The 27986-nt window shown below is 43.2% G+C and overlaps 3 protein-coding genes across 3 annotated transcripts; 1 reads left to right on the forward strand and 2 right to left on the reverse strand.

Moving 5' to 3' along the window:
- Window positions 1–618: 618 nt before the first annotated feature.
- Window positions 619–7884, reverse strand: IL2RG (interleukin 2 receptor subunit gamma). Its single transcript, XM_072430209.1, has 6 exons — window positions 7635–7884; window positions 6422–6570; window positions 5352–5514; window positions 3626–3734; window positions 3041–3119; window positions 619–2312 (listed from the first exon to the last, which is right to left on the reverse strand). The coding sequence occupies exons 1-6, from the start codon at window positions 7873–7875 to the stop codon at window positions 2175–2177; spliced, it is 879 nt and encodes a 292-aa protein (XP_072286310.1). The 5' UTR covers window positions 7876–7884; the 3' UTR covers window positions 619–2174.
- Window positions 7885–17101: 9217 nt separating this feature from the next.
- CZHXorf65 (chromosome Z CXorf65 homolog) lies at window positions 17102–19247 on the forward strand. The gene is made up of 6 exons (XM_072431247.1): window positions 17102–17189; window positions 17306–17395; window positions 17982–18068; window positions 18573–18707; window positions 18821–18889; window positions 18996–19247. Exons 2-6 carry the CDS (start codon window positions 17371–17373, stop codon window positions 19085–19087), a joined length of 408 nt encoding a protein of 135 aa, XP_072287348.1. The 5' UTR covers window positions 17102–17189; window positions 17306–17370; the 3' UTR covers window positions 19088–19247.
- Window positions 19248–20388: 1141 nt separating this feature from the next.
- On the reverse strand, window positions 20389–27823 carry FOXO4 (forkhead box O4). The gene is made up of 3 exons (XM_072431245.1): window positions 27240–27823; window positions 24309–25358; window positions 20389–22391 (listed from the first exon to the last, which is right to left on the reverse strand). Exons 1-2 carry the CDS (start codon window positions 27621–27623, stop codon window positions 24315–24317), a joined length of 1428 nt encoding a protein of 475 aa, XP_072287346.1. The 5' UTR covers window positions 27624–27823; the 3' UTR covers window positions 20389–22391; window positions 24309–24314.
- Window positions 27824–27986: the final 163 nt, after the last annotated feature.

The following is a 27986-nucleotide window of genomic DNA, read 5'->3' on the forward strand; positions in this document are numbered from 1 at the left end:
AAATCCTATGGGAAAGACTTCAACTCCAGAATAATGGCCAAGGAGGGGAGGACTCCATCTGCATGGACAGGGTTCTGGGATGGGATGCCCAGTCATGTGATGGTGGGGGGTATACATACTTTTGCCCGCATAGTGTATGTTGTATTTGTTTGGTAACTTTATGCTCCTATTAAATTTATTCTTTCATTGCTGATTTGTTGGCCGATTTAATTCTATTTTACTGTCAGATAAAAAAAAAAAGGAAATGATATAAAACGTGTAAAAAAATCTATTTAGAATTTAAGAAAGTTTGATAGAGTAGAATAAGTCGTCATTTGTGGCTTCAATTATCTATTGAGAGGAACGCTGGGAGAGATCTTTACAATGGCTGTCAGGCAGAATGGCTCCTGGTTAATGGTGTGTTCTTTGTGTAACTACAGGCAATTTTCCTAACTGCGTATGAAATGAATGCCAGTGAAGAATTATGGCCGTCTTTCCACATGCTGAGCCACAGCTCATTATTCAGCCTTAAGGAACGAGCATTGTATCATAACACATGAGAACAATGAGCTGTGCCAGGGCTCCGGGGACAACAGCATATTGTATCTGTTAGTGACAACACAACACACAGGCCGGGGAGCCGGAAGAATATATGAATTTATTGGAGGAAAGTAAAAGTTTTTATAATGATAAAAATAAAAAAAATAAGAATTCCTAAAAAGCAAATTCAAGTTCAGCCGTAGAAGCATCAAAATAAACGATAGCTAAAAATAGTTGTAAATATTCCCTACAGAAATATCCTATCCCCAGCTAAATCTGTCAAAGGGAAAGCCTCTACCTTCCCACAGTTTTTTAAAGTTTTTCAGCACTTTTTGGTGATTTTGGTGAAAATGCATTGCAAGTGATCCGGTGCATTGGATTTAAGAAGGGCGTGGCCATGACTGCCATCACTTCCATCATTCTCTGAGTGTCACTAAGCATTCTAAAATAACAATGACATCTTGTGATGAAAAAGCAGTACTGCAGGAGCAGATCTGTCAACGTTGCTATAGCTTTTTAAATGCCTTAGTTAGTATATATTTTTAAGGCAAAAAGAGTTAATAAAAGGAAAAGATAATAAACTTGTTTTTTTTCTGCAACTCATCTGCCATTCATTTCACGCCATAAAATTTTCCAGTTATCACCAATTTCTTTTGTGAAAAACTCAAAAAATGTATAATCCTATATAAAAACATATGTAAAAACTCTAAATAGAACAGAAGAAATAAAAATGTATAAATGTTATATAGAAAAGAATTTTGTTTAGGAAAACTCAAGTTTCGGCTGCATTTATTTCTTCTGATCTCCCTAATCTGCAGCAAAGGCTCCATATTGACTAGCAGGCACAACGACATTTCTACTCTTCATGGATGAAGTGGCTGCTAATAGCTGCTCACTATACAGAGAGGAACTACAGCTGAGAAAAAAAGATTTGGGGATATATCAGGTAGGTCGGAGCTTCTCACTTGGTGATAGGTTGGAGAGCTCCAGGCATTCCAGGTATATACTGTGCCATTCACTGGTTGGGGCCGATTTACTCTTTTTAGTACAGAGTAACCCTAAAATAATCTTCAGGGCCTTCTGCTCCAACCACTTCATTGGGGTCAGTGGGGAAAATGAAACCCTTGGGTCACAGTCACAATGCTTGGAAAACCATTGGCTGCCTTCTGTGCCAGATGGCATTGGACCGGGAACTATGGGAGGTCAATTCATCAAAGGCCAAGGAACCCCTTGCAAACCCTGGTGGGACCCCAGAAGGGATTGGCTGGGTTAAGGGGTTTGACAGGAAGGACTTTTGGTGTACCAGGAAGGCCCAATGTTATTACCTGGTTCTGGGTTTAGCAATACAAGGATCTGGGATGGACCCCGTATACCCTAGGACCTTAGCCAGGGATGGGTTTAAGAAGAGGGCACCTTACATGGATGGGGGTGACGTGACTTTAATTAAAGGGCTCATATTTGGAACACGTTGACACTGCGTTACAGCCTAGAACATTGTTTAAGTCCCCAGTCGGAACATTTCTCTAAAAATGGTTCTAAAAGAGCTGACCCAGATCATAGCTGCTCGGTAAGTAGATAATAAGGACAATTCAATGGCTGACAGAAACTTGGATTTCCCGGTGGTTGGACTCTTCTATGATCGGATCGAGCAGATGTCAGATTTCTGGTGGGGGGGATGTCAGGCTCTTCCCTTCGGTTCCAGGACAATCGGAGTCCTCGGTGACGGTGCAAAGTGTTTCAGTGTAGTTGAGTTTCATCTTCTCCACGGCTTCCTTGGAAACTCCGACCCATTCCTGGCAGAGAAAATAAAATGAGATTCCATCATTATTTCTGAACAGATGTCAGAAAAATATGGGAAAGAGAGGACATCGGGGCTCAACTAAAGTCTACAGAACCCATTCTGCAGAATTGCCCCACACTTGTACCCCCAGGTACCTGTATTGGAGGTAGATGTGGGAGGGCCCCGTCCACAATGATGCAAAAATTGGCTTGAAGACTAAATATCTTTACAGATAAGGATTACTGAACTCCCTGAAGTGGGGAGTTTCACACTTGTCCTCCATCCTCACCACTCCGCAGAACAGAACAAGTTCATCACTTCACAATTTTCATTCTTTGTATATCGGATCTGATATTGGAAGATGCACACGAGGTCCCTTTAGTATTTGTGTTACACGTGAGCAGTCAATACACTTACATCTCACAAAGTCTGTTTTATTCATCATAATAATAAAGGAACTGACCGGATGTGAATGGCTAAGCCATAGGTGTGACCATCAACCCACCAAATGCTGATGACCCACCTAACCTTCCCCCATGGAACTGGACCCACCAAGCTGAATGTGATTGCCCTCCATCCCTTCATCACTCCCCTTTCTGCACCAACTTCTTGCCACTCATTTGGCATTCTTCCTTGCAGTGGCTTTGTAAGGTCTGACATATAAATACCAAGAAATGATTACTCCATTCTGAATTCAAACCTTTCATAGGACAATCCCTGAGATATTCCTGGACCACATACCTGAACATTGCAACCATTGATGAGATCCTCAAATTTCTTTGCAGGGTTTGGAATCTGAGGGACAAGAATCACCCATATTCTGTATTGGAGGAAAAGAGTAATTAGTGCTAGCAGCAAAAGGGAGAGCAAAGAATGAATACAAAGGATTGCTTGGTATTTGTTTTTTCACATTTGAGATATCGTGGTGGCATCTGGGTGGTCGGTTTTGTCTATGATTAGGTCAGAAGGACCCATTAATGTCAATGGATGAGAGGAGTGGTGAGACCTTGGCAGATCTGGCAGCTGGGGGTAAAATCTTAAAGCACTGGGATATTGCTGACAGTAAGTATGTCCTCAATAGTTAAAATGCAATATCTTCCACATGGTCAGTGACCCTGTACCTACCTCAGGTCATATTGGTGGAGTATTGACAAAGTATTGACAAATGATGAGTGATAACAAAGCTATGATTACCATGCAGTGCTGAGATGATGATCTCATGGCTTTGTTTATATGGAACACATCGGGACAACCAGGACATCCATACACAGACTGATAATTGAACGTCGTGTCCATACTGCATTACCTGTTCTCATAGTAACTTACCTCTCTTGTCCAATTACAGCCAAGAAAATCACCACCAACAGAAGAGTTAAACCCACAGTAATGCCTGTATGCAAAAACTGAGATGGTGGCTTTGTCGTCTGCTGCCCCTCTGAAAGGTAAAATAAAAATCCATCAATTATTAGAGCAGATGGGGGGAACTTTCTCAACACATTTCATGCACTGCAAAATGCCGAATTATACATAATGCCAACATATTCCATGGCGCTGTACAGATTCCACAGTCCCATCACTATCTGTCCCACACAGGAGCTCACAATCTAATGTCCTGGCCATGGTCCCATCACTAAATGTCCTCAGAGAAGCTCACAATCTAATGTCCCCATCATAGTCCTATCACTAAGTCTCTTCAGATGAGCTCAGAATCTAATGTCCTCACCATAGTCCCATCACTAAATGTCCTCAGAGGAGCCTATAATCTAATGTCCCCACCATAGTCCTATCACTAAGTGCCCTCAGCGAAGCTCGCAATCTAATTTCCCTACCATAGTCCTATCACTAAGGGCCCTCAGAGGAGCTCCCAATCTAATGTTCCTACCATAGTCCTATTACTAAAGCTGCGTACACACTTCCAGTTATTATCGTTGGTAAACGAACGACGAACGATCCTGCACGATATCTGCGAACGATCGTATAGCACCGATCCTGTACATACAGATAACGACACGATCATTCGTAGATATTGTACACACAATAGATGCGATCGTTTGAACGATACAGGAAGTTACGTGCACCACAGGAACGTTCGTTCATCACGCATGCTCAGACCATGGACGATCAATGAACGATCGTACACACGAACGATGGTCAACGATCGTCGTCCAATCCGATCCGCCGGTCCGGTCGTTCATTTCCAACGACTTTCCTCGTTCGTCGGCGTCGTTGGTTACTTTTTTTACGAACGATTTTTGCCCAATCGATCGTTCGTCGTTCATTTTGAACGATAAAAATTGGAAGTGTGTACGCAGCTTAAGTCTCTTCAGAGGAGCTCCCAATCTAATGTCCTCACCATAGTCCCATCACTAAGAGCCCTCAGAGGAGCTCACAATATAATGTCCCCACCATAGTCCTATCACTAAGGGCCCTCAGAGGAGCTCACAATCTAATGTCCTCACCATTGTCCTATTAATAAGTGTCCTCAGAGGAGCTCACAATCTAATGTCCCTGCCATGGTCCCATCATTAAATGTCCTCAAAGGAGCTCCCAATCTAATGTCCCTACCATAGTCCTATCACTAAGTCTCTTCAGATGTGCTCACAATCTAATCTCCCCACAATAGTCCTATCACTAAGAGCCCTCAGAGGAGCTCACAATATAATGTCCCCACCATAGTCCCATCACTAAGTATCGTCAGAGAAGCTCGCAATCTAATGTCCTCACCATAGTCCTATCACTAAGTCTTTTCAGAGGAGCTCACAATCTAATGTTCTCACCATAGTCCTATCACTAAGTGCCCTCAGAGGAGCTCACAATCTAATGAATGTTCTCACCATAGTCCTATCACTAAGTGCCCTCAGAGGAGCTCACAATCTAATGTCCCCACCATAGTCCTATCACTAAGTGCCCTCAGAGGATCTCACACTCTAATCTCCCCACAATAGTCCTATCACTATGTGTTCTCAGAGGAGCTCCCAAATCTAATGTCGGACTGAAGGTGTAAATAAGAAAACTTTGGATTCCCTCCCCCCGATTCTTTTGATGTACTTACCACACACAGTGGCATTTCGTGCCCAAGTGACCCCTTCACTCCACTCACTCCACATGAGGGAATCAGCGCAGTAATTGTTGATTTTGCTTTTTACGTGGAATGTGTAATTATGACAAATGTCAAAACTGGGCAAAGAGGAGAAGGTGGATGAGGCGTCTTTCTCCTGTGGGAAAAAAAAGTCTTGATGTTTATATTTGGAACACAATGGCCTGAATTATTAAAGTTCTCCACGGCTGGAGAGAATACACTTTCACCAGTGAAGCTGGGTGTTCCAGCGAACCTGAAATGGATCTGGTCCAGAATTGAAAACATTTGCTAACAAATAGCTAATGACTTTTAGGAAATCCATTCCAGGTTTTTTGTATCACCCAGCTTCATTGATGAAAGTGTATTCTCTCCAGCCCTGGAGAACTTTAATAAATCAGGGCCAATGTGTTCATCAATTTGGTCACACGGACTGCCTGCTAAGTGACTAGAGTGTACCCAGGACAAACAAGTCGAAGCTCCTCATGGGCGGAACTGCAGAAGGCAGTGAGAAATGCAGCCAGAAATCTATTGAATGCTGAGGGCAAGATTCAGAAGTGCAGGATAAAGGAGGATGAATACATTTAAAGGATGTTTTTGATTTTTTTAACATTTTTTGACCTAAGTCAGTTTAAAACTTTTTGGAACTGAGACATTTTACCTATTTGGTGGCAGTCACCTCATTTTTAGCTCAATTAATCAATGTGATTGTAATAAAATTACTGGCTAAAGCGGTTTGTTTAGGACTACAGGGGCATTTCACACAAATCTAGAAGGTTAAACAAAAATGTCATATTGCAGCTTACAAGTTCTTTGATATTGGGTCTGCATTTGTTTTCTTTTACAGGCTCAGTCCCTGGTACTCCAACATACAGGATTCTGCATTATAATAAAAGCACTTTATTAAAGTATTATAAAAGCAAAAAGTGACAACTGTTCAATATGTACATATGGTGCCCTTTTCATAAAGCAAGAATCTTCTATGTTGGAATACCGGTGACTTTGTCATCTGTTTACAGAAAAACAAACAATAAAAGTTGTATTACCGTCCAACTGTCGCTGGCCGTAGTCCTATGTTTCACTCGGTACATCACACAACTATCACGAATTTTACCGAAAGATTGCTCCCATCTGAGGATCAATTCCTGGTTGCTGGTAACTTCTAGCTTCAGTTTGGAAGGGGGATCCATCTTCACTGCAAGACAAAGACACTGAAATGAGCTGGAAACATGTGGAACCAGAACCGAATCCCCAATTTATAGAAGAGGGTGAGGGGATCACCCAAAGGAAATTCGTATGAACTGATTCATGGAGCCCTTTATTGGGAACCAAAACTGAGTGGCGCCTCCCTCAGTTCTGCATGATGTGGATTCCACGCACCACAATCTTTTCTTTTAGATTCTGATCCATGGGATTGCATGACCCAATTTTTGCAATTTGTTCTGCCACTTTCTAGATTAGCAAGTTATAGTGCTTTCCTATTTGACTTAGATCTGGTGACCTGCCTACAATCTGTATCCTTAGCAATAATTTAGATCTATCAGACCAAATTACATTATTCCAGTTTTGGTGATTATTGCAGCCATCATTTTCTGTTCTTGGCTGGTAGAAAGCCAACATGGTCTTCAGATGTTGTAGTCCAATCCACCTTATTGTCTTTTGCTGCTGATTTATGAATGTGAGGTTCTGTAGCCTTTCTGTCACCTCCTTTGACCAACAATGAGGCTTAACCAAGGAATACGGAGCAGATCCCCCAAGTTCAACCTAAAATGTTCTTGTGTTCACATACAAGCCACAATTATTCTCCGTTTTGGGCAGCAGGAGCCCAGGTTAGGAGAATGTTGGAACTTGTGTATTCTTTATGCCAAATTAGATGGTGGACTATGAGCAGGTAAGTTCACCTCACTCGAGGTGGGACGTGAATATCAAACATGGACTTTAAAGGCTTTTCTTTTCAAATTTCACTGATTTCTAAAAGAAGCAAAATCACATTCTCTATAATAATCACAGCTCCTGAAATGTCTCTGCATTCATTCTAGGAGTTGATTGCTTGGTTAATAATTGCATTAATAAGTAGGTGTAGATATGATCCTATTCAGTGCTAAATTGGCTTTCACAAACAAGGAAAATGATAATTACACAACAAAAATAATAAAGATGGTGAAACTAGACAGCTCAGCAACCAATGGACACATGTTACTGTTACACAGATACACAATAAGATAATTGTTACATTGTATCATGTATGATGTCTCTTACCATAGTCTTGAGGCTTTTTTAGCACCACCAATATTGCAGATCCAGGGCTGCCCCTCTTTAGCTCCACATTCAGCGTCTCATAGGGCTGGGATATGGGTAGCTTGCAGCCGATGTTTGTAGAATTGGTGACCATGTATTGTGGACATGCGATTTTGGGATCTTTTGTGCCCGTCCTAAATATTACAAAGTTCAGAACAATTAAAATCACCTTTTTCTGTTGTCTGTCTGAAGCCATAATCATGGTCAGCTTTCTTCTAAACTGAATGTATTTTATCTTGTAAACCATTTACAGCAATAAATGGTTTTCTTTATATTGCTGAAGCCCCTAAGGAAAACCTGTTTCCATGCACTTCATGAAGTGGGAAGAACGGCTCTCCGTTACACTCTACAACCAGCCGAATGTCACCTGACACAGGACACACAACCCAGTGATTGCCTATGGCAGGGGTGTCAAGCTCCGGCCCAGGGGCCAAATCTGGCCTGCAACGTCCTTTTTTTTTTTTTTGACCCCTAAAGTAATCTTAATTATGAACTGCAGCTGGTCCGCCGCTCCATTGAAATATCGTCGCTACTACAATTCCCAGCATCACTCGCGTCTATAGACCAGCGGCCTCTCTGCCTATGTGTGGCCCCGCATTGGACTGTTTTATAGACACAGGGAATTGCAGTAGCGGTGCTATTTCTCTATTATAGGCTTGTTGATTGAATGTTAAGTAAAACCTTTTTGTTTCCATATGGAAAGGTTTTATATCCAATGAGAAGGGAAAACTTCCTAAACTTTTTCAATAAACTTCAAGTTTGACCCACGACTTGGTCCAAGTTTTTAATTTTGGCCCATGGTTTATTTGAGTTTCACACCCCTGGCCTATGGCATTCATTTACATTTATTAGAAAATACCATCATCCTTTAAAGAGACATTCTATGGGTATGCAGTGCAGATTCCTCGAGGTTCTCATAGGCAGACCCACAGACCCACAGGAGCCTCCACAACTTTGCTGCAGACAGATCAGACTGATCCTAATGGCAGAGCTCTGATAGTTCCGGGATCCCTCCTCTGCTCCTTCATGGTCACCCTATGACATGGGACGGTGACTACAAGTGTTGGTTTCATCAACTTTCACACAGGAATGGTCCACTGTAGTCACCATTAGGAAACCCATCCCACACAACCATGACTGGAGAGCATATAGAGATGAAAAACATTTATACATTTAGGGCTTCTATTGACTTTCAGTTGCTTTTGGTTGGGATGTGATCCTAAAATTCTATACGATTCATAAATTTACACAGACGATGCTCATTTATGATGGTTTGACAATGTGGTATGGTTATCATTTAATTTGTGTGAGTCGTGATTTCCTATTACATAGTACAATCATCATGTATGAGAATTGTTGTCAGTGTGGCTATCCATCTATCTATCTATCTATCTATCTATCTATCTATCTCTATCTATCTATCTATCTATCTATCTATCTATCGACCATTGGGACCAGAAATGTCTACAATAGCTTTGTATGATGCAGTATTCACTAGGGACAACTAGTCTCAATCTTTTGGGGAGGTGTCCTCCATACATCTGACCATTTAGGTAGGTGTGATGTTCAGATGAGAAGATCTGGCTTACTATTCCAATTCACCCCAAAGGTGTTCAGTAGGGTTGAGGTCAGGGCTCTGTGCAGGACACACGACTATCTACAAGGCTCCGTGTTTGACCCTTTACTGAAAACATCTGAACCCAACCATGGAGAGGCCCACAGACTTTTGACCATTGGGACTATAAATGTCTACAATAGCTTTGTATGATTCAGTATTAACTAGGGACAATGGGTTCCATCATTTGGAAACATCTGAGCTCAACCATGGAGAGGCCCACAGACTTTTGATCATTGGGACTATAAATGTCTACAATAGCTTTGTATGATTCAGTATTAACTAGGGACAATGGGTTCCATCATTTGGAAACATCTGAACTCAACCATGGAGAGGCCCACAGACTTTTGACCACTGGGACAAAAATGTCTACAATGGGTTTGTATGATGGAGTATTAACTAGGGACAATGGGTTCCATCATTTGGGGGGTGTCCTCCATACATCTGGCCATATAGGTAGGTGTGATGTTCAGGTGACTCCCTTCATGGCCAATAATCTTCTCTCTTAATAAAGCCGCCACTCTTTTCGGAAGGTTTGGGATTTGCCCTATTTGTTTAGTCAGGTCCCAATGTTGTGAGAGAAGATCTGGCTCACCATTCCAATTCATCCCAAAGGTGTTCAGTAGGGTTGGGGTCAGGGCTCTGTGCAGGACACTCGAGTTCCTCCACACCAAACTGGTGACCCCATGTCTTTATGGAGGGGGCTTTGTACCTCAGGGCACAGTTATGGGGTAACAGAAAAGGGTCTTCACCAAACTGTGACCACAAGGCTGGAAAAGCCCAATGGTCTACAAGGTGTCATGTTTGACCCTTTACTTGAAACATCTGAACCCAACCATAGAGAGGCCCCTCGGACTTTTGACCATTGGGACCAGAAATGTCTACAATAGCTTTGTATGATGCAGTATTCACTGGGGACAACTAGTCCCAATCATTTGGGGAGGTGTCCTCCATATATCTGGCCATATAGGTAGGTGTGATGTTCAGGTGAGACGACCTGGCTCACTATTCCAATTCACCCCAAAGGTGTTCAGTAGGGTTGAGGTCAGGGCTCTGTGCAGGACACACGACTATCTACAAGGTCTCGTTTTTGACCCTTTACTGAAAACATCTGAACCCAACCATGGAGAGGCCCACAGACTTTTGACCATTGGGACTAGAAATGTCTACAATAGCTTTGTATGATGCAGTATTAACTAGGGACAATGGGTTCCATCATTTGGGGGGTGTCCTCCATACATCTGACCATGTAGGTAGGTGTGATGTTCAGGTGAGAAGACCTGGCTCACTATTCCAATATGAGGTCAGGGCTCTGTGCAGGACACTCGAGTTCCCCCACACCAAATTGGTGACCCCATGTCTTTTTGGAGCTGGCTTTGTACCCCAGGGCACAGTCATGGGGGAACAGAAAAGGGTCTTCACCAAACTGTGACCACAAGGCTGGAAGAGCACGACTATCTACAAGGTTTAATGTTTGACCCTTCACTGGAAACATCTGAACTCAACCATGGAGAGGCCCACAGACGTTTGACCACTTGGACAAAAAATGTCTACAATGGCTTTGTATGATGGAGTTTTAACTAGGGACAATGGGTTCCATCATTTGGTGGGTGTCCTCCATACATCTGGCCATATAGGGTGTCCTCCATACATCTGGCCATATAGGTAGGGGTGATGTTCAGGTGAGAAGACCTGGCTAACTATTCCAATTCACCCCAAAGGTGTTCAGTAGGGTTGATGTCAGGGCTCTGTGCAGGACACTCACGTTTCTCCACACAAAAAGTTTGTAGACACCTGACCACCACTTCTATATGAAATTGTTGGAACCATTAATATGGCCAACCTTTTTGGCCATAACATCCACTCTTTTGAGTTGGCCTTCAACAAAATAGGTTGGGTTGTGTCTGTGTGAATTTGCCCCCATTGGTGAGGTCAAGTACTGATGCTGGGGATTTGCCCCCTATTGGTAAGGTCAGGTACTGATATTGGATGAGAAGCCCTGGCTCACCATTCTAATTCATCCCAAAGGTGTCCAGTAGGGTTGAGGTCAGGGCTTTGTGCAGTTCCTCCGACACCAAACTAGTCAACAATGCAATTATTTTTCTAATGAATAAATAGAACAGAACTGTACAATATGACACAATATTTGTATACTCTTGACCAATGAGTTTGTTGGATATGGCATTTGAAAACCACTACCACTGCCTCCCTTCCTGCCATGGTCCATAATATGCAATATTGCCCCTCTTCATGATCATTAATGTGGAGTCCTTCCCCACCTTATGCCAATTATTATGGCATTTCTCTCTATAACATCATCCGCTCTTCTTCAATTATTTAGGGAGTGTCTGTAGGTTATTCAAGTCCATTTTGGGGTTTACATACCCTTCACGGTGACAAGCACTGTGTGAGAGGGCCGGCAGTTTTTCTTCTATCACTCGTTTTTTTTTTTTTATTATAATACCAACAGCAATGCAGACAGAAAAGTGGGGGATCTACCCTACACTACTAAAAGGAAAGCATGGTATTTCTGTCTGTGATGGGGTTGGTGAGTTCCCCTTATATCCACTCAGTAAAAATGTTGTTACTAGGGCAGAAAGTAAGGGTAAATCTCTCCGACGGGACCTTAAATAGCTGTGAAAACCTGCCACATTTCGGTTGGACTTACATGTTTAGGGGTCAGAACTGAAAAACCTGAGTCTGTGCCAAATCCATTATATGACCAAAAATATATGGACCCCTCCCCTAACCACAGCTTGCTATTCAGTGCTGCTTGCTGTCCTAATGGGTTGGGGGGTATACACGTTGGACCTGCTTTGGTACGTACACAGCTGTGAAAGGTGGGTTAGGTTAGGTCAGGGGGTAATTGGGGAATGTTAGGTAAAATTGACACCATCCTTTGGACTTTCCATAATTTGAGGCTAATCCAGTCCCAGTCTCTTCTACAAGGGGAACCTAAAAAATCCTAACACCACCAAGTCCTATCTTGAACATAGAAGAACATGGAAAAGATGAATGATGCGGATGACATTCACATTTACCTGGGTTGCTGCTGCCTCGAACACGAGAATTTATGATGGAGAAGATGAGAAAGGAAATAACAGATAGACCCATGGTCCAGGAGGCCTCCCTAGGTCTACCAACCCTCCTAAGCAGAACGTCTACCCCGTGTGACGGGTCAGGGTGTCCAGAACCTCCTTGTAGACCTCGAACAGGTTCTTTTACATGGCAGGATCCACCTCAAAATGTTCTTCTGATCTGTTATCTCCCAGCTTTAGGTCAACCTCATCGTAGAGCCATCCGGTTATCATCAGATCTACATGATGCTTCAACGTTCTGCTTCTCTCGCCTCGTTCTTCCTGTCACCAAAAAAAAAACCCTTCCTACTCATTTCCTGTTATTAGACTTTCTGTTTCTTTTTGACAAATTCTTAAGAAAAAAAGTTTAGCAGCAGAAGTTAGCGAGTAGTCAAAACACGCAGATATTGTACCTGTATAATTTTATTCTCAGGATCTCCGGCCTGGGTCAAATTCTTCTAGAGGATGTTCAAGAGAATTTTTGGTCACAGTGTTGAGGGTCCCTATCAAGTGCAAATTTCCCCTGTCCTGCCCACCTCCCCCACCCCTCCTTTTTCCCCCCCTAGGGCTATTTTGTTGGTTGTTTATATGTCTGTTCCAAGTTGTTTTTATATGGTTAGTTTCCTGGGTCTATTCATGATCCTGTTTAGAGTTTATCATGTTAGACACCCATACCATTGATATTTGTTAAATTATTCACACTTAGGGTGCTTTGGTATTAGTCATTAAGTGTTAATGTATTTAGTTCATGTTATAGATATGCTTTACACTGTTATTTTATGGTTGGTTTTATTGTTGTATTGTAAATGACTTGTATATACCCCTTTTAATTTTGTTCGTTGTTAAATTATCCTTGTAATAATCAATACAAATTCTTATAGAGCAGATTCAATAAAGAATTTCATAGTTATAAAATTTGTATTTAATTTCTTATTGGGTATAAATGAAGCCATATTTAATCAAAGGAGTTGGTTTTTAAAAAGTGTGAATATGACATTCATTGAAAATTTCACTAGTGGAGAATCAGTCACTGCCACTGAAAACACATAGACCTCAATGACTTTCTAACAGAGAATGTCAAATTTGCTGCTTTATAAATGGACCCCCAGGTGTTTGTAAAAAAATTATAACAGTAGCATCAAACTCTTAATGGATGATGTTTGGCTTTGTTATCTGTTGTAGACTAATATTTGTCACTGGTTTTCCACCATTGTTCAATCTCAGCGCTACTGAACAAATGCAGCCACTTCTTGTGTGCATTGACTCCAGCCATGGCTGCACAGCTGTACTCAGCACAGGTCTTCTGAAACCACATGGAAGCCTATGTAACAGGGTGACAACACAGGAGCACATCAAGGAGGTAAAGAGAGAGTGTTGTCACGTGATAACAGGAAGTAATGAATATAGAAGGACCACCAGGCATTATTTAATTGAGAGAAGCAGATGGAAATAGAATGATTAGGTTTCTTTATTATTGCAATAACATGTGAGAGCTTATGTGAGATTTTAACAAAAGATTCAGATTTCAAATGATTAAAAAAAGTTTTGTAATTCTATTAAACGGACTCTGTCACTACACCTGACAGTCACAGTTCTAAAAGACTTAATATCCTGGATAAAATGGTCACTGGGTCATATAATACTCATCTCCAACACATACACAGCAAAATGCAGCCAAATGTAATTTGCATTTCATTACTGATGCACATGTGCAGTCCTGGGAGCTCCATAGCCCAGTGATGGGCTCAGGGTACCCGCATGGCGTCAGGGTACCTGGTATGCTGCCAACGCTCCAAGAACCTGCAGGGATTGTGATTTAGTAAACAAAAACTAATAAAAATGTATTTATTTCTGGGGATCACTTAAAATTTGGAAATTGTTTCCATTTTATTGGTATACATTGAAAGATGGGGTTATTTTACAGGGGTGTAGTCATAAAAAAAGAAGAAGGGGCATGGGAACAGTGAAGGCTATCAGTGGCGAGCGCCCAGGCAGAGCTTATATGGGGGTCCCCAAAAATATGAAGGCATGACGTACCCACATATGCCCGCTCCACTATACCCCTGGTTTTATAATAGAGCAGTGACCAATGAAAACTCCCCTCCAGCCAAAGTGTTATAGCAATTCGGATTAGCCAATATTAACTTCTTATCATTTGATCTGCACAGTGGTTGATTGCGCTGCTTCCTCCATCTCCCCATTCAGCTCTTCCTGTTATCAAAGCTGCTGTTTCCCTTCACAAACCATCAGAGAGATAAGATCAGAACACTGAACAGAGGAAAGTTTTATAGAGGTTTTGTACACGCCTGTCTTTCTTTATTAGGTGAGAGACTCAAATAAAAATGTTTGTACAACTCAAATCTATTATTCTGTATGACTGGCATGGCATCTCATGGAGGAGGATTTCATGTGAATCTGCTGCAAAGTTTATAAGACAGCTAGAGGGCTGGCAAGAGAGAGGGGTAGGAGAGACAGAGGAAAAGAAAGGAAGAAGAAAAGAGAGAGAAGAGAGAAAGAGACACACACTGACAGAGAGAGAGAGAGAGAATGGGAGAAAGAGACACAAGAGAGAGAGAGAGAGAGAATGGGAGAAAGAGACACACACTGACAGAGAGAGAGAGAGACACACACACAGAGAAGAAAAGAGAGAGGATGAGAGAAAGAGACAGAGACACACACTGACAGAGAGAGAAAGGGAGACAGAGAAAAAGAAAGGAAAAAGAAAAGAGAGAGAATGAGAGAAAGAGACACACAGACAGAGAGAGAGAGAGAGAGAGAGACAGAGAGAAGAAAAGAGAGAGAATGAGAGAAAGAGAAAGAGACACGCACTGACAGAGAGAAGAAAAGAGAGAGAATGAGAAAAAGAGACAGAGACACACACTGACAGAGAGAGAAAGGGAGACAGAGAGAAAGAAAGAAGAAAAGAGAGACAATGAGAGAAAGAGACACACACAAACAGAGAGAGAAATAGAAGGGGGGAGAGTGAGAGAGAGAGAGAAATAGAAGGGGGGGAGAGTGAGAGAGAGAGAGAAATAGAAGGGGGGGAGAGTGAGAGAGAAAGAAAGAGGGGAGAGTGAGAGAGAGAAAGAAAGAAATGAGAAAGAAAGAGAGAAAGAGAGAAAGAGAGAAATGAGAAAGAAAGAGAGAAATGAGAAAGAGAGAGAGAAAGAAAGAAAAGAGAGAGAGAGAGAAAAGAAAGAAAGAGACACACACAGACAGAGAGAGAAATAGAAGGGGGGGAGAGTGAGAGAGAGAGAAAGAAAGAGGGGAGAGTGAGAGAGAGAAAGAAAGAAAGAAATAAGAAAAGAGAAAGAAAGAAAGAGAGAGAAAGAAAGAGAGAGAAAGAAAGAAGGAAAGAGAGAAAGAGAGAGAGAGAGAGAGAGAGAATAAAAGAAAGACACACACACAGACACACACACACACACACAAAGAAAGGGAATAGAAGAGAGAGAATGAGAGAAAGAGACAGAGAGAGAGACACACACACAGACAGACAGGATATGATTTATTAAAGCTCTTCATGGCTGGAAAGAATAAGTTTTTTTCAGTGAAGCTGGGTGATCCAGAAAACTTGGAATGCACCTAGTCCAGGATTCAAAACATTTGCTAGCAAATATCAAATTGCTGCAAATAAACCTTTTTTTTTCAGGTTTTCTGGATCACCCAGCTTCACTGATGAAAGTGTATGTATCCCAGCCTTGGAGAGCTTTATTAAATCAGGCCCAGAGAGAAAAGGTGAGAAAGAGAGGGAGACATTGGAAAGGAGAGAGGAGAGAACCAACAATAATTGGTGACACTTCCTGTAGGCAGATGGTGGGTCAGGTTGTACTGTGGTTACCTGTAAATTGAGCGGTGCGGTATAACTCATACACCTGTAATCTGATTGTATGTCGCCATCTGTCGGTGCACAAACACTACAGATTGATTCATTTATCACACCCGAGTTCTGCACCAGACGTGTTCCAGATTGTGAGGTCACAGGAATTATCACTCTAAGATTGAATCATAATTCACATTTCTAACATGTCACAATAAGTGAATGTATTTTGGAGCAATCCCGGCATTGTTATTAGCATTTGGCAGCATGTGACAATATTGTTGAGCAGTAATGTGTCTATTGTGTGACATTACCAGGAAAGAGCGGAAATTATGAAATTGTCGTAATTACATCTGGAAGTGATAAATGCACTGACTGCAAATCCTTGTAAATACATGCAAATGGAGGAGCTGGTCCAGCACAGACAGGACTTAGACATTCCCAGAAGAGGAAAGGGCTATGACAGACAAGAAAGAGGGGACTGTGCTAAGAAATGGACTCTTCTTGCTGTAGTCACATTTTTGAATGAATAAAAAAATAGAAGGAAAAAAATGCTGCAGGAAAACATTAGAAATTATTTTGTCCTTTTAGCTGCAATTTGTAAGATAGTGTCTCTTTAGGGCCCATTTGCACAGCTTCAACGTGTTTCCTTCGATCACACTGAATGCATGGTAGCACGTTATTTGCTACCCTGCATGCCATTATATCCCATTTATTTTAAAGGGCTGTAATGCATTGCCCCGCTGTGCAGAACAATGCAGTCAGAAGGTGCATTGGGAATAAATGTCACCGCCTTGCACAAAGCGAAGTATGTCTTTCTATAAACCATGTGAATGGGCCTTTAGGCTGCCACAATTGCACAGAACCCCAGAGTCTACATACAGCACACAGCTGTTATAGCTGCCCCAACTACCAAACCCCCTCCCCACCGCCTGGGAACACCTCTACTGGACACCAGACCGGCAGTTGGGAGGACTCAGCATGAAGTCAGAGGAACGCAGGCTCTAGTAAGTGAAATCAGATCAGAGAGGGGCACAGAAATACATTTTTGGGGTATGGGCTGACTTTGCATGGTCTTTGCTCCCAGGCCAGAGGGTGACATTTATAATTTTCCTAATTGCAGGGTGTGCTCTTGGTCAGCAATACAGTCACAGCACACTGGCAGCTTTCAGGTTAAAATCTCTGCAAATGTTTATCTGCATCATCCATGGAGGTACGAATGTTATCATTGTCTCTGGGCTACTGATGTGGGGGATGAAGTTGGGGTAAAAATGGGGAGCAATGCCATGGGATCAGACAGGGGAACAGGAAAATGGGTGTGGCTTCTGGTTCACCTATTCCATGGGCGTGGTTATGGATACGGGCGTGGTTTCATGGCCCAGCATAATGTAATAATTTATTAAGTTAACCAAAGCTAACTTCCCATCTATACATGCCTGGTCCCTGTGCTGGGCCAACGGTCCCTTCTATCACGCCTCCTCTTGGCCCTGCCCTTCTGGTGGAGTCATGAATCAGAAGGCGGAGCCTAATTTACCACCAATCACCATCTCTCCTGCCATGGTCAGGGTGATATCTGGGCTTCCAGTGCCATGCAATTATTTGACTCACACTGCTAGGGGGTCAAGGCTGGAGGTTATTGTATGGACTCAGGGGGCACAGATTGACCCAGCAACATCACCTGCATGACAGGTGAGCAAGGTGAGTCACTAAGGTCAGGACATTTATATTTATGGGGTGTAAGGTAAGCACATCACTGCCTTACCATTCAGCCGATGACATCATTTTTTATTTTCTTATAGACAATCAGCAATTTGTGGTGAACGTTCAGTGCCGGGTGATCCCCTTATTACATCACATACGTAAGATGTTACACCTACCAGATACAGGTAAATATATCATGATAGGCAATGTGGCTGCTGCTAGCACCATTGTACTGTGAAAGGGGGGGAATTGTGTTACTTCACACAGATGGCATTACTTCTGCTGGGGAAGATAATTACATGGCCAGTCGGGTCGGTGGGCTGTTATTTATATGCCAGACTGAAGATATTTATGTGACGTCTCATATAAATATATATATCAGTGCTTAGCCCAGAATTTTTTTTTAAGCTGGGTGGGAAGTAATTGTAGGAAGTGGTGGCCCCTGTATTGTGACTCAGCTCATCAGTAACCACCCAAAAACAGCCGGGTGGCTGCTGAAAAGGGGCTGGGGGGAACACTGGATATATATATATCATAAATATTAGAAAATATATATATATATAGATGAAAATATGAATCATAGAAAATACATGAAGTGGTAATAGTGTATTCTAAGTGACAGTACAACCTGATGGTATAGGGGGGTATGATGAAGCAACACAGGCTGACCACTTTTCACCATCTTCCAGCCACCATCGACCTCTGTGATAGGAACGGCAATCTGAAATTGATGTTTTTGGTCAGAAATTACGATGAAAGTGCAGAAAAGTTTGTGACGCCACGGGAGGCCTACTATGTGTGTAAAGTAGACAAACAAGAGCCAGGTATAATGCACGGGTTCTAATATTTGTGGGTATTGTCGCCCTAATTATTTGAGGTCTATATAGAATGGGAACCCCAGATATGATAACCCCTAACAACATCATATTTATTCCAGGCAGCAAAAGTGAAAATGTCTACAGACAGATAACCATCCTGCTGTCCAGCCCGACCCCTGAGATCACAGGTATGAAGACTACATACTCACCAACATGGGGAATTAGTGATATGTTCACATAGAACGTCACGCTAATGTTGCGAGGTGTATTATAGTGCCCTGTCTTTTCTCACAGATGTACTCAAGGCCCAGCGCAAACTTATAGAGAAACGTCATCACAAGCTTCTCAGGGCTCACAAGGCCAAGTTATCGGCAGCTCGTGACTAAGCCCATCCTGTCCATTGTGTGACACCAAGGGGTGAATCTGATGAGAACAATGTATAAAATGTGAAAACAAAATAACATTCATTTAACAAAACACCAAACCGACACGTTGGCTACCACTGCCGCCATCTTCTTCTGAAAATACAACTTACCTGTCGTGAAATCGCTGGTTTCCATAATTTCACCAACCTAGAACAGGGTCTGTAGATTGGGGACACCTGACCATCACCCCTACAATATGTGAGCCCATTGGACATCTCTTTCCAATACCAGGTGCTGGAAATCCAGTGCCCACCATACGGCCCTCACAAACATTGGCATACAAAGACATTGCAGACAATTGTGCTCTTCCAGCCGTGTGGTCAGAGTTTGGTGAAGACCCTTTTATGTTCCACCATGACTGTGCCCCGAGGTACTAAGCCAACTCCCTAAAAATATGGGGTCACCAGCTTGGTGTGGAGGACCTCGAGTGTCCTGCACAGAGCCCTGACCTCATCCCTACTGATCACCTTTGGGATGAATTGGAATGGTGAGCCAGGTCTTCTCATTCAACATCCGTACCTGACCTCAACAATGGGGCAAATCGCCACAGACACCCTCTAAAATTTACTGGAAAGGTTTCCTAGAAGAATGGGGATGTTAAAGGGGGGCAACACTATAATAATGGCCATGGGAATGGGAAATCCATTTGTTAGCCAGGGTTCTGGAATGGGATGTCCAAGCATGTGATGGTCAGGGGTGTACATACTTTTGGTCACAAACTTAACCCAAAATCTTGGGAAAGACTTCCCAGAAGAGCAGAGGAGGTTATTGGGGGAAACTCTATATTAATGGAAACTCCATAATAGCCATGGAGGGACAGCAATTCTATACAAGCAACAAGTGTTACCGGTGGATCCTACTTGACATCAATTTGGCTGAGCGGAAAAAGATACCCTGAAAAATTAATTTGGGGTCAATTTACATTACAAAAATTGACTGAGTCTATTAAACTCTCTTGGTGGAGAGTATGGACCAAACCCCCATTTGCTCTTGTGGTTACAAAGTAACTGCCACAGCAGTAGAGAGGTGTCAGTGCATATCCACAACAAAATAGGATAACAGAATATCAATAATACAGATAAAGAGGAAGGATTCTGCCTGGTTTTGCTTCTATCTCTGCTGACGACAGATTCATTAGACAGAAAGTGAAGGAAAATCTGTAACAGGGACATAGGCAGAAATAAGAAATCTGTCGGACATCAGAGATGGCCACTATATAAAGAAATCAGCAACCCTGAAAGAACAGGCCACCCCAATACATCTCCAAATCGAACAAACTTTTTAATGTAATACACACCTTAAAAAAAAAAATCATGCCTTACCGATAAAGCACAATCTAAAAATAAAGGATATTATCTTTAGTTGAACTAGCACATGCTTACAGAACATATTAATATCATTCAGAAAGATAAGATACATGGGGTGTATCCCGCTGTGCCCGTGTGTAAGCCCTTATTCTCTCTTTGGGGTACACGTAAGGCGCTATGGATATAAGGTGGTTACTGAACAAAAATAATAAAGCGTGAGGTCTTTAGTCTGGTATCACAAAATGAGAATATATTTCTATGTTGCCTACCTAGAATACAAAGGTATAAAAATAACCCTCTTCAGACTGCATACAAAGCCATTCAAAGAAAATATTATTATTTTGTAATCATACAACGGGTTGTAAAAATACCATAGAAGGGGATATACCCGAAATGTAAAGGAGTTAAAAAAAAAATATAATATTTAGGTATAGAAATCTAAGGTGTTCCTAAAGAGGTTGCCTCGGGAAATGACAGATATTCCACTTAACAGAACTGGGCTGGATTTATACTTTTTCCCCTCAGGTTCACGACTATTTTGTGTCACCCCCCCACCACCACCACTTACCTGTGAGGGGTTTGGTAAGCTCTAGAGCTGAGGCATTTCACCATGGGGGATCCCATGTCACTTGCACCATGTCCTGGATCCTGCAAGATAGCCCTATGGGATCCAGGATACTCAGCTTAAGCGAAATGCCACCCCTCAGTGGAAATAGCACCCTAGGCCGTAGCCTATATGGCCTAGTGATAAACCTGACCCTGAGTGCATCACAGCGGCAGGGCAAGAATGATCTTGTTGCTAAGGGTGGTATTCTAACAACCACCAGGGTAAGGGGCATTGTTCCTCTTACTGTACATAACATAAGTAGGCACCTCACCCACCCTTCTCCACTATTATTGTAAGGAGGGATGACCACCAATGTAAAGGTTTCCTTCTCCCACTCACTACCGATATACAAAGGTTCATCTCCCAACGACCCCCAGTGTAAGGGAGTCCATCAGCATATCTGTCACGGGCTTTTTATCGTGCTGGTTACTGTAGGTATGTGGAATTCCATAGTCACATATTTTATATTAACAAATCAAATTCTAACTGATCTTGTAAATATATATTGTGAGCTGTAAATATTTAGCAAGGGTTCCCTGAGACCTGAAAAGTTTTTTAAGGGTTTCTTAGGGGGATATTAGCCTGTTAGCTAAAAGTAAATCCTTGAAGCATATTAAAACGTAGAATATAAAATGATTTGTTAGAGGGCACGTTAGTCCATCAATCCCCAATTTAGCTTTAGTGTTTTAGCAGATCAGTACCGGGTCCTCTCTTCTGAGAACTAGAAAATAATATTAGTATAAAAATGAGTTATACTCTTCAAATCTTTGTAATAAAAGATGAAATCTGTGTTCTTAGGGTGATCGGGGGGGTTAGTGTTGGTGCCTGCACCTCTCTGTACACAATTTAATATAAACCATATGTAAAAATCTTTTAGAACAAAGCAGGAGGGCTACTGCCGGGGAATTTGTACGGAGAAAATGAAAGGGTTCAATCGTTGGATGCTGGTGAGATCGGAGTGACAGGGAATGGTGTCTTCTGACACGCTCTTAGGTTACTCCAAGTCTTAAGATGGGAAAATCTTATGAAATAAAATCGCCTGCCTTGGTATGAACACGCTGCTTGTGGTACACCATGACTTATACTCTGCTGCTGCTAAACGTATGGCACTGCCAAGTGTCTGGTACCGGCATGCAGAATGCTGTGTAGCTCCTGAAGTGAGACGTTTTGTTCCATCCATGGCATGTGGAACACACTAAAGCTTTGTATGGGCTGCAGCTCAGGTGTGCAGGTTTCTGATAGGACGTTGTTCTGTGGGTCCATAGAGTTTGTTGCAGAATCTGCACAGATTTCATGATTGTAGCCGGCACCTCTCAATGTAGTCAATGTAGGGGGCCACCGTCAATGCAAACTGTTCAAAAAATGGAAATATGTCAAAGCTGAACTCCAGGCAGGTAAACAAGAAACAGAATATTAGATTTTGATTATAGTGAGTATTGATTAACATCACAAAACACAGTTTTAAATGCAATGTAAAATACCAGAATGTCACCTGGTATCAGAGGATAAAGAAGAGTGAAATGAACTCAACAGTCTGCTGATTCTTCTTTCTTTTGCCAATTAAAGGGAGGGGCAAGACCTGAAAACATCACTGGACTGTAGGAGAGGAAAATCAGGTCTTCTGCTCTGCCACACAGGGCTGTACTGTATGATGGAGCTGTGATAATTTGGGAGGGAATGGACAGAAATACAACAACCTCTTAGATTGTAAGCTCCAAGAGGCAGGGTCCTCTCCTCCTCCTGTGTCACTGTCTGTATCTGTCTGCTACCCTTATTTAAAGGGAAACTAACCCCCCCCCCCCCCCAAAAAAAAAAAAAAAAACACATTTACCCTTTAATCCCACAGGTCCATGTGGAGGTTTCTGTGTTTGGGTCCCACGTTGTCCCCACTATCCGTAAGAGGAAGCGCTGAACGCTGACAACTCTTTCCTTCCGGGTTCTTTTTCCTTTGTATCCCGATCTCACATAGATGGGTAAAAAGTTTGCCGTGTTTTTCTTCCATTAAAGAAAGGGCTCCCTCTGCGTATGCCTGACCATCAGGGCATGAGCAGAAGGAGCAGCCTACGTCACGCATCCCGGGAGGCTTTGCTCTCCATTCTTTCTTGATCGACATGGCCAAAGGGAAGGTGCTGCACCCTTTTTCTTTTTTTAAAGAAAAAAAAAAAAGGGTGTTGCACTTAAAAAAAAATCAATACATTTTTTACTTTGAATAGAAAAAACTTGTTTACCCTTTTATGTAAAGTAAAAAATTTAAGTTTAGGTCCACTTTAATGTACAGTGCGGCATATGTTGGTGCTATATAAATACAGTTTAACCTCCTAAACAGTAATCCCGAGTGTGACTCGGGGTGGATTTTAGTTGCAAAAAGCAGTAATCCCGAGTCACACTTAGGGTTACTTTCTCCGTCACTGTCCTCCGACATCCTGCTGGTCCCCGCAAATCCTGGGGACACGTCTGCCTCCTCCGGTCTCCAGCGGCGAACTGCAGAGCCATTATCTACGGGGTTTCCCGTGACGTCGTGCTGCCAGGACTTAGCGGCGGGAAATTCTAAATCATTTTGTATTGGATTCAATACAAAGAAATATTCATATATATAAATATATATATATATTTTTTTTGTTTGTTTTTTTAAAGTTTATTATTTAATTTTTTAACTATTGGACATATTTTGGTGAGTTTTGCCAAGGAATTATAACCTACAATGTAAAATAAATTTCCATGCAAAAAAACTGTATTACTTTTTCCACTGAAATTTGGACTGAATCAGACCGCTAGGGGGGTCAAAGAGGAACTAAATTAAAAAAAAAAAACACTTTCAATTGTGCAGTGCAGTCTGATCGCCCTGGGGGTGTCTTGCATCGGGCCCCGTGTCGTCCCGGCGCCTACATCTTCCTTTTCTCTTTCGGGTTCTTCATCCTAGGCGCAAGATCGGGTGACGTTGGATGAAAAAAAAAAAATTGCCAATCTCACTGTGCATGCATGAGATCGGGATATTTTTCTCTTTGTGCAAAAAGGAGCGACCAAGAGCCTCCCAGGATGGCTGACATAGGTATTCCAGAAGGCTCTGCGCTCCCGTTCATTCTGGATCGCCTAGGTGGCTTAGAATTAGGGGGCGGTGCTGTACCCTTTTTTTTTTTTATGTATTTTTTACCTTACATAAAAGGGTTTTCTACGCTTTAATAATGGTAATAATACATAACATTCATCTGCATATTTCACGGTTGTCTAATATGTTTTATCATTAATTAGATTTTAGAAGTGAACATACCCGTGTTTAACTGGGAAGCCAGCTGTGGTTGTTGCTCTGGTTGGTACCAGGGTGTAAAGGTTCGAAGTTGAAGTCCAGGCCCCCTTCATCCATTAGCTCAGTGTTAATTATGTAGTCCACGTCACATTCAAGATTCTCAAGGAACATGTCAATGTCCAGATCTGTAGGAAGACGTTCCGAAGTCGCACCAAAGGAGTTTGGCTTAGGGAGTGGCACTGACGATGCAGGGGAAAGGCCCAAAATTGGGAGATTATTCGGGGGCACCGGTGCATTCAGAGGGATGCTTGGATGCTCGGGGGTTCTGGTTTTATTCGGACCACCCAGCATAAGTAAATTCTGCCCGCCGCTCTGAGCCAGGACTGGGTCTACTTGACTCATCAGCACATTGGTGGGTGGAGGGGAGTCGGAGGTCAGAAGAGCTTCCAGTGTCTGAGGTCTCGAGAAATGGCCAGAACTCTGCACTGGAGAGACTGGACTGAACAGGGAGTTACCGAAGGACAGAGGCTGAGGTGGACGCATTGAGAAACTGGAAGTTGTCTGCAACATAGACTGTGGCGCAGATAAGGGAGCACCGGATGACAGCATGGTTAGACCATCGATAAGTTCCAATTCCTCAGAGACGGTTGGAGGGACGCTATCGGAGAAGCCAAGTGAGGAATGGAGGTTGTCGTCTGCAGCGTCGTCCTGTTCTGTCAGTATGGGGGACAGACGGAGACTGAGATTGCTGGCGTTAGAACCGGTGCGGGACCGAAAACTGGTCCATACGTCAGGGTCGTCGATGCTGTTTGAAGGACTGCCGGGCCATTTGGAGGACTGAGAGCTGGGACTTCCTGCGGGGGGTTCTCCGGGACCCTGGGCTTTCTTCTTTGATACTTTACTACGCACTTTTGCGAGCTTGCTGCTGTTATCCATAGACGCTGCTCTGCGACGCGGTGCTTTGCCACTCTTCCCACCCTCAGGGTTCAGCATCCACCAAGAGCTCTTCCCGGTCGCCTCATTGTGAACCTTTATAAACTTACTGTGCAGGGACAGATTGTGACGGATTGAGTTCTGCAACAAGAACAAAAGAGATGGGAATTAAAATCCACAAAAATAAAACTACAAAATACAATAAAAATAATAACCAATCACATGCTGCTCATATATACCGACTTGGTTACTGGGGTACATAGAAAATCAGGTGACTTCCTGTGCCTAGCCACTCCTGTACCCTCACAGCTGTGCATCAGGTGACTTCCTGTGCCTAGGCTTCTCTACCCTGGAACGAGCATTCAAATAAAAAGGTCACATTACTGGTTCCAGGTCAGTGAATCAAAACCAGAGGGGTGTGTGTCCTGTCAGGAGTGGCGTAAGACTCTGCACTTCCTGGTCTATTAAATAGTATCTCCCCCCACCCCAATGAGTGCCATGGTTTCTCCCGCTTCCTCAACACAAGTCACAGACACAGCAGGTAGTGGATGGAACCAAATCACACAGCATGGGGGACAATACCCGACACCCCATGAAGTGAAGACTATCCAGCAGCGGAGTCCCCCCCCCTCCCTGGGGTTAGAGTATCTGTCAGGTTTGTATATCTGTCTGTGTCCCCTCCAGGGAGATTTATTCCCTTCTGTGCTGGTGTCACTGAGATGGAAAGAAGTCAGAAATCTGGAACAAGAAAAATTTTCCAATGGGGACACTTGATATAGTGACAATTTTTGAGGCCGTTCCTTTAATGTTCTGTCTCTGGAGCAGGAAGTAGAGAGAAATCTACCAATGAAATTATTGCCACAAGGACAGGAAGTGATGATGTAAGAGTTGTCCCTGGAACAAGAAGAAATGGTAAATTCTATGATGTATGTTGTCACCTGGACAGGAAGTAATGCTGAATTCTATGATGTAAAAAGTGTCACTTGGACAAGAAGTAATAGTAAATTCTTTTATGTAAGTTGTCACCCTGAGAGGAAGTAATGGTGAATTCTATGATGTAAGAGTTGTCACCCGGAAAAGAAGGGGTGGGAATTCTATGATGTAAGCGTTGTCACCCGGACAGGAAGTGGTGGGAATTCTATTAAGTAAAAGTTCTCACCTAGACAGAAAGTAATGGTGAATTCTATGATGTAAGAATTGTCACCCGGACAGGAAGTGGTAGGAATTCCATGATGTAAGAGTTGTCACCAAGAAAGGAAGTAATGGTGAATTCTATAATGTAAGAGTTGTCACTCAGACAGGAAGCGGTGGGAATTCTATGATGTAAGAGTTGTCACCCAAAAAAGAAGGGGTGGGAATTTTATGATGTAGGAGTTGTCACCTGGACAGGAAGCGGTGGGAGTTCTATGATGTAAAAGTTGTCACCCGGACAGGAAGGTGTGTGAATTCTATGATGTAAGAGTTGTCACCCGGACAGGAAGTAATGGTGAACTCTATGATGTAAGAGTTGTCACCCGGACAGGAAGTAATGGTGAATTCTATGATGTAAGAGTTGTCACCCAGACAGGAAGCGGTGGGAATTCTATAAAGTAAGAGTTGTCACCCAGACAGGAAGTAATGGTGAATTCTGTGATGTAAGAGTTGTCACCCGGACAGGAAGTAATGGTGAATTCTGACAGGAAGTAATGGTGAATTCTGTGATGTAAGAGTTGTCACCCAGACAGGAAGCGGTGGGAGTTCTATGATGTAAGAGTTGTCACCCGGACAGGAAGTAATGGTGAATTCTGTGATGTAAGAGTTGTCACCCGGACAGGAAGCGGTGGGAATTTCTTTGATGTAAGTCACCCGGACAGATGATTCTCCCCCTGCTCTGGTGAGGACTATGAAGGGTGAGCTTTCCCCTCATCCCTTGTTGTGTCTCCTGGACAGGAAGTGAGGTGAACTATAAAGCTGAGCAGAGCCCACTTGTGTTGTGACTGGTGTGTTGCTATGGTAACAGATGAGCTGTGTTGCCGGGGTTACCTTCCATCCGGCGGAGCTGTTGCTGTCCCCCTTGTCCTTGAAGTAGGGGATTGTCTTCACCATCCACTCATAGATCTGGGACAGGGTCAGCCTCTTCTCCGGGGAGCTCTCAATGGCCTGGCTGATCAGCTCAGCATATGATTGGTTCCCCCAGGCGTTCCTCCTGGACCCCCCCTTTCTGGGGGTCACCCCGGGCTGCCCTGACCCCTCAGCAGGCAGTGCTGGGGCCTCAGCTACCTCTGCTCGGCCCTCCTCCGCGGGGGCCCCCCCAGGCTGCACTACTGACAGCTCAGGCCTAGGCAGGGGCCATGTGCAGGACCTAGGCCTGGTCTGGGGCTCGAAGTCCGGGTCAATGTCCACAGGTGGCGGCTCGGTTCCTTCCATATCTGCGGTGTGAGGGGGACGGGGCTCGGTGTGCAGGTCGCGCTTAGGGTGACACTGCCCTGCCCACCTCACTCCGGCCCCGCCCCCGGCTCGGTACCGCGAACTATCTGTCACTTTCTCTTTTGTTTTCTTCTCCACAAAACTTCCCGCTGACGTTACTGTTTACCAGGGACTCGGGATAGGCGGAGCACGCGTTACGTGGTGACGGAACATAGCGGCATGCTATGGACCATGGGAGATATAGTTCGCGGTGTGTCGGTGGCTGTCAAGGTGCGAGGGGCGGAACTACAATTCCCAGTAGGCGATGGGCGGCGTGCAGTGACAGGCTAAGAGGGGGCAGGGTCTTCTCTTCCCATCATGCTG

The sequence above is a fragment of the Pyxicephalus adspersus genome, chromosome Z, assembly GCF_032062135.1.
Source record: "Pyxicephalus adspersus chromosome Z, UCB_Pads_2.0, whole genome shotgun sequence".
NCBI classification, from domain to species: Eukaryota; Metazoa; Chordata; class Amphibia; order Anura; family Pyxicephalidae; genus Pyxicephalus; species Pyxicephalus adspersus.

What these genes read in the sequence shown, in the direction of transcription:
- CZHXorf65 (XM_072431247.1), top strand. Translation starts at nt 17,371, where the DNA reads ATGTTTATCTGCATCATCCATGGAG. An exon ending in TATCTGCATCATCCATGGAG is followed by an intron (nt 17,396 to 17,981) that starts GTACGAATGTTA and finishes ATTTTCTTATAG; the next exon opens with ACAATCAGCAATTTGTGGTG. An exon ending in AGTAGACAAACAAGAGCCAG is followed by an intron (nt 18,708 to 18,820) that starts GTATAATGCACG and finishes TATTTATTCCAG; the next exon opens with GCAGCAAAAGTGAAAATGTC.
- IL2RG (XM_072430209.1), bottom strand. Translation starts at nt 7,875, where the DNA reads ATGATTATGGCTTCAGACAGACAACAGAAAAAGGTGATTTTAATTGTT. An exon ending in GCTGTAATTGGACAAGAGAG is followed by an intron (nt 3,120 to 3,625) that starts GTAAGTTACTAT and finishes CCTCCAATACAG; the next exon opens with AATATGGGTGATTCTTGTCC. An exon ending in TCAATGGTTGCAATGTTCAG is followed by an intron (nt 2,313 to 3,040) that starts GTATGTGGTCCA and finishes TTTCTCTGCCAG; the next exon opens with GAATGGGTCGGAGTTTCCAA.
- FOXO4 (XM_072431245.1), bottom strand. Translation starts at nt 27,623, where the DNA reads ATGGAAGGAACCGAGCCGCCACCTGTGGACATTGACCCGGACTTCGAG. An exon ending in ACAGCTCCGCCGGATGGAAG is followed by an intron (nt 25,359 to 27,239) that starts GTAACCCCGGCA and finishes TTCTTGTTGCAG; the next exon opens with AACTCAATCCGTCACAATCT.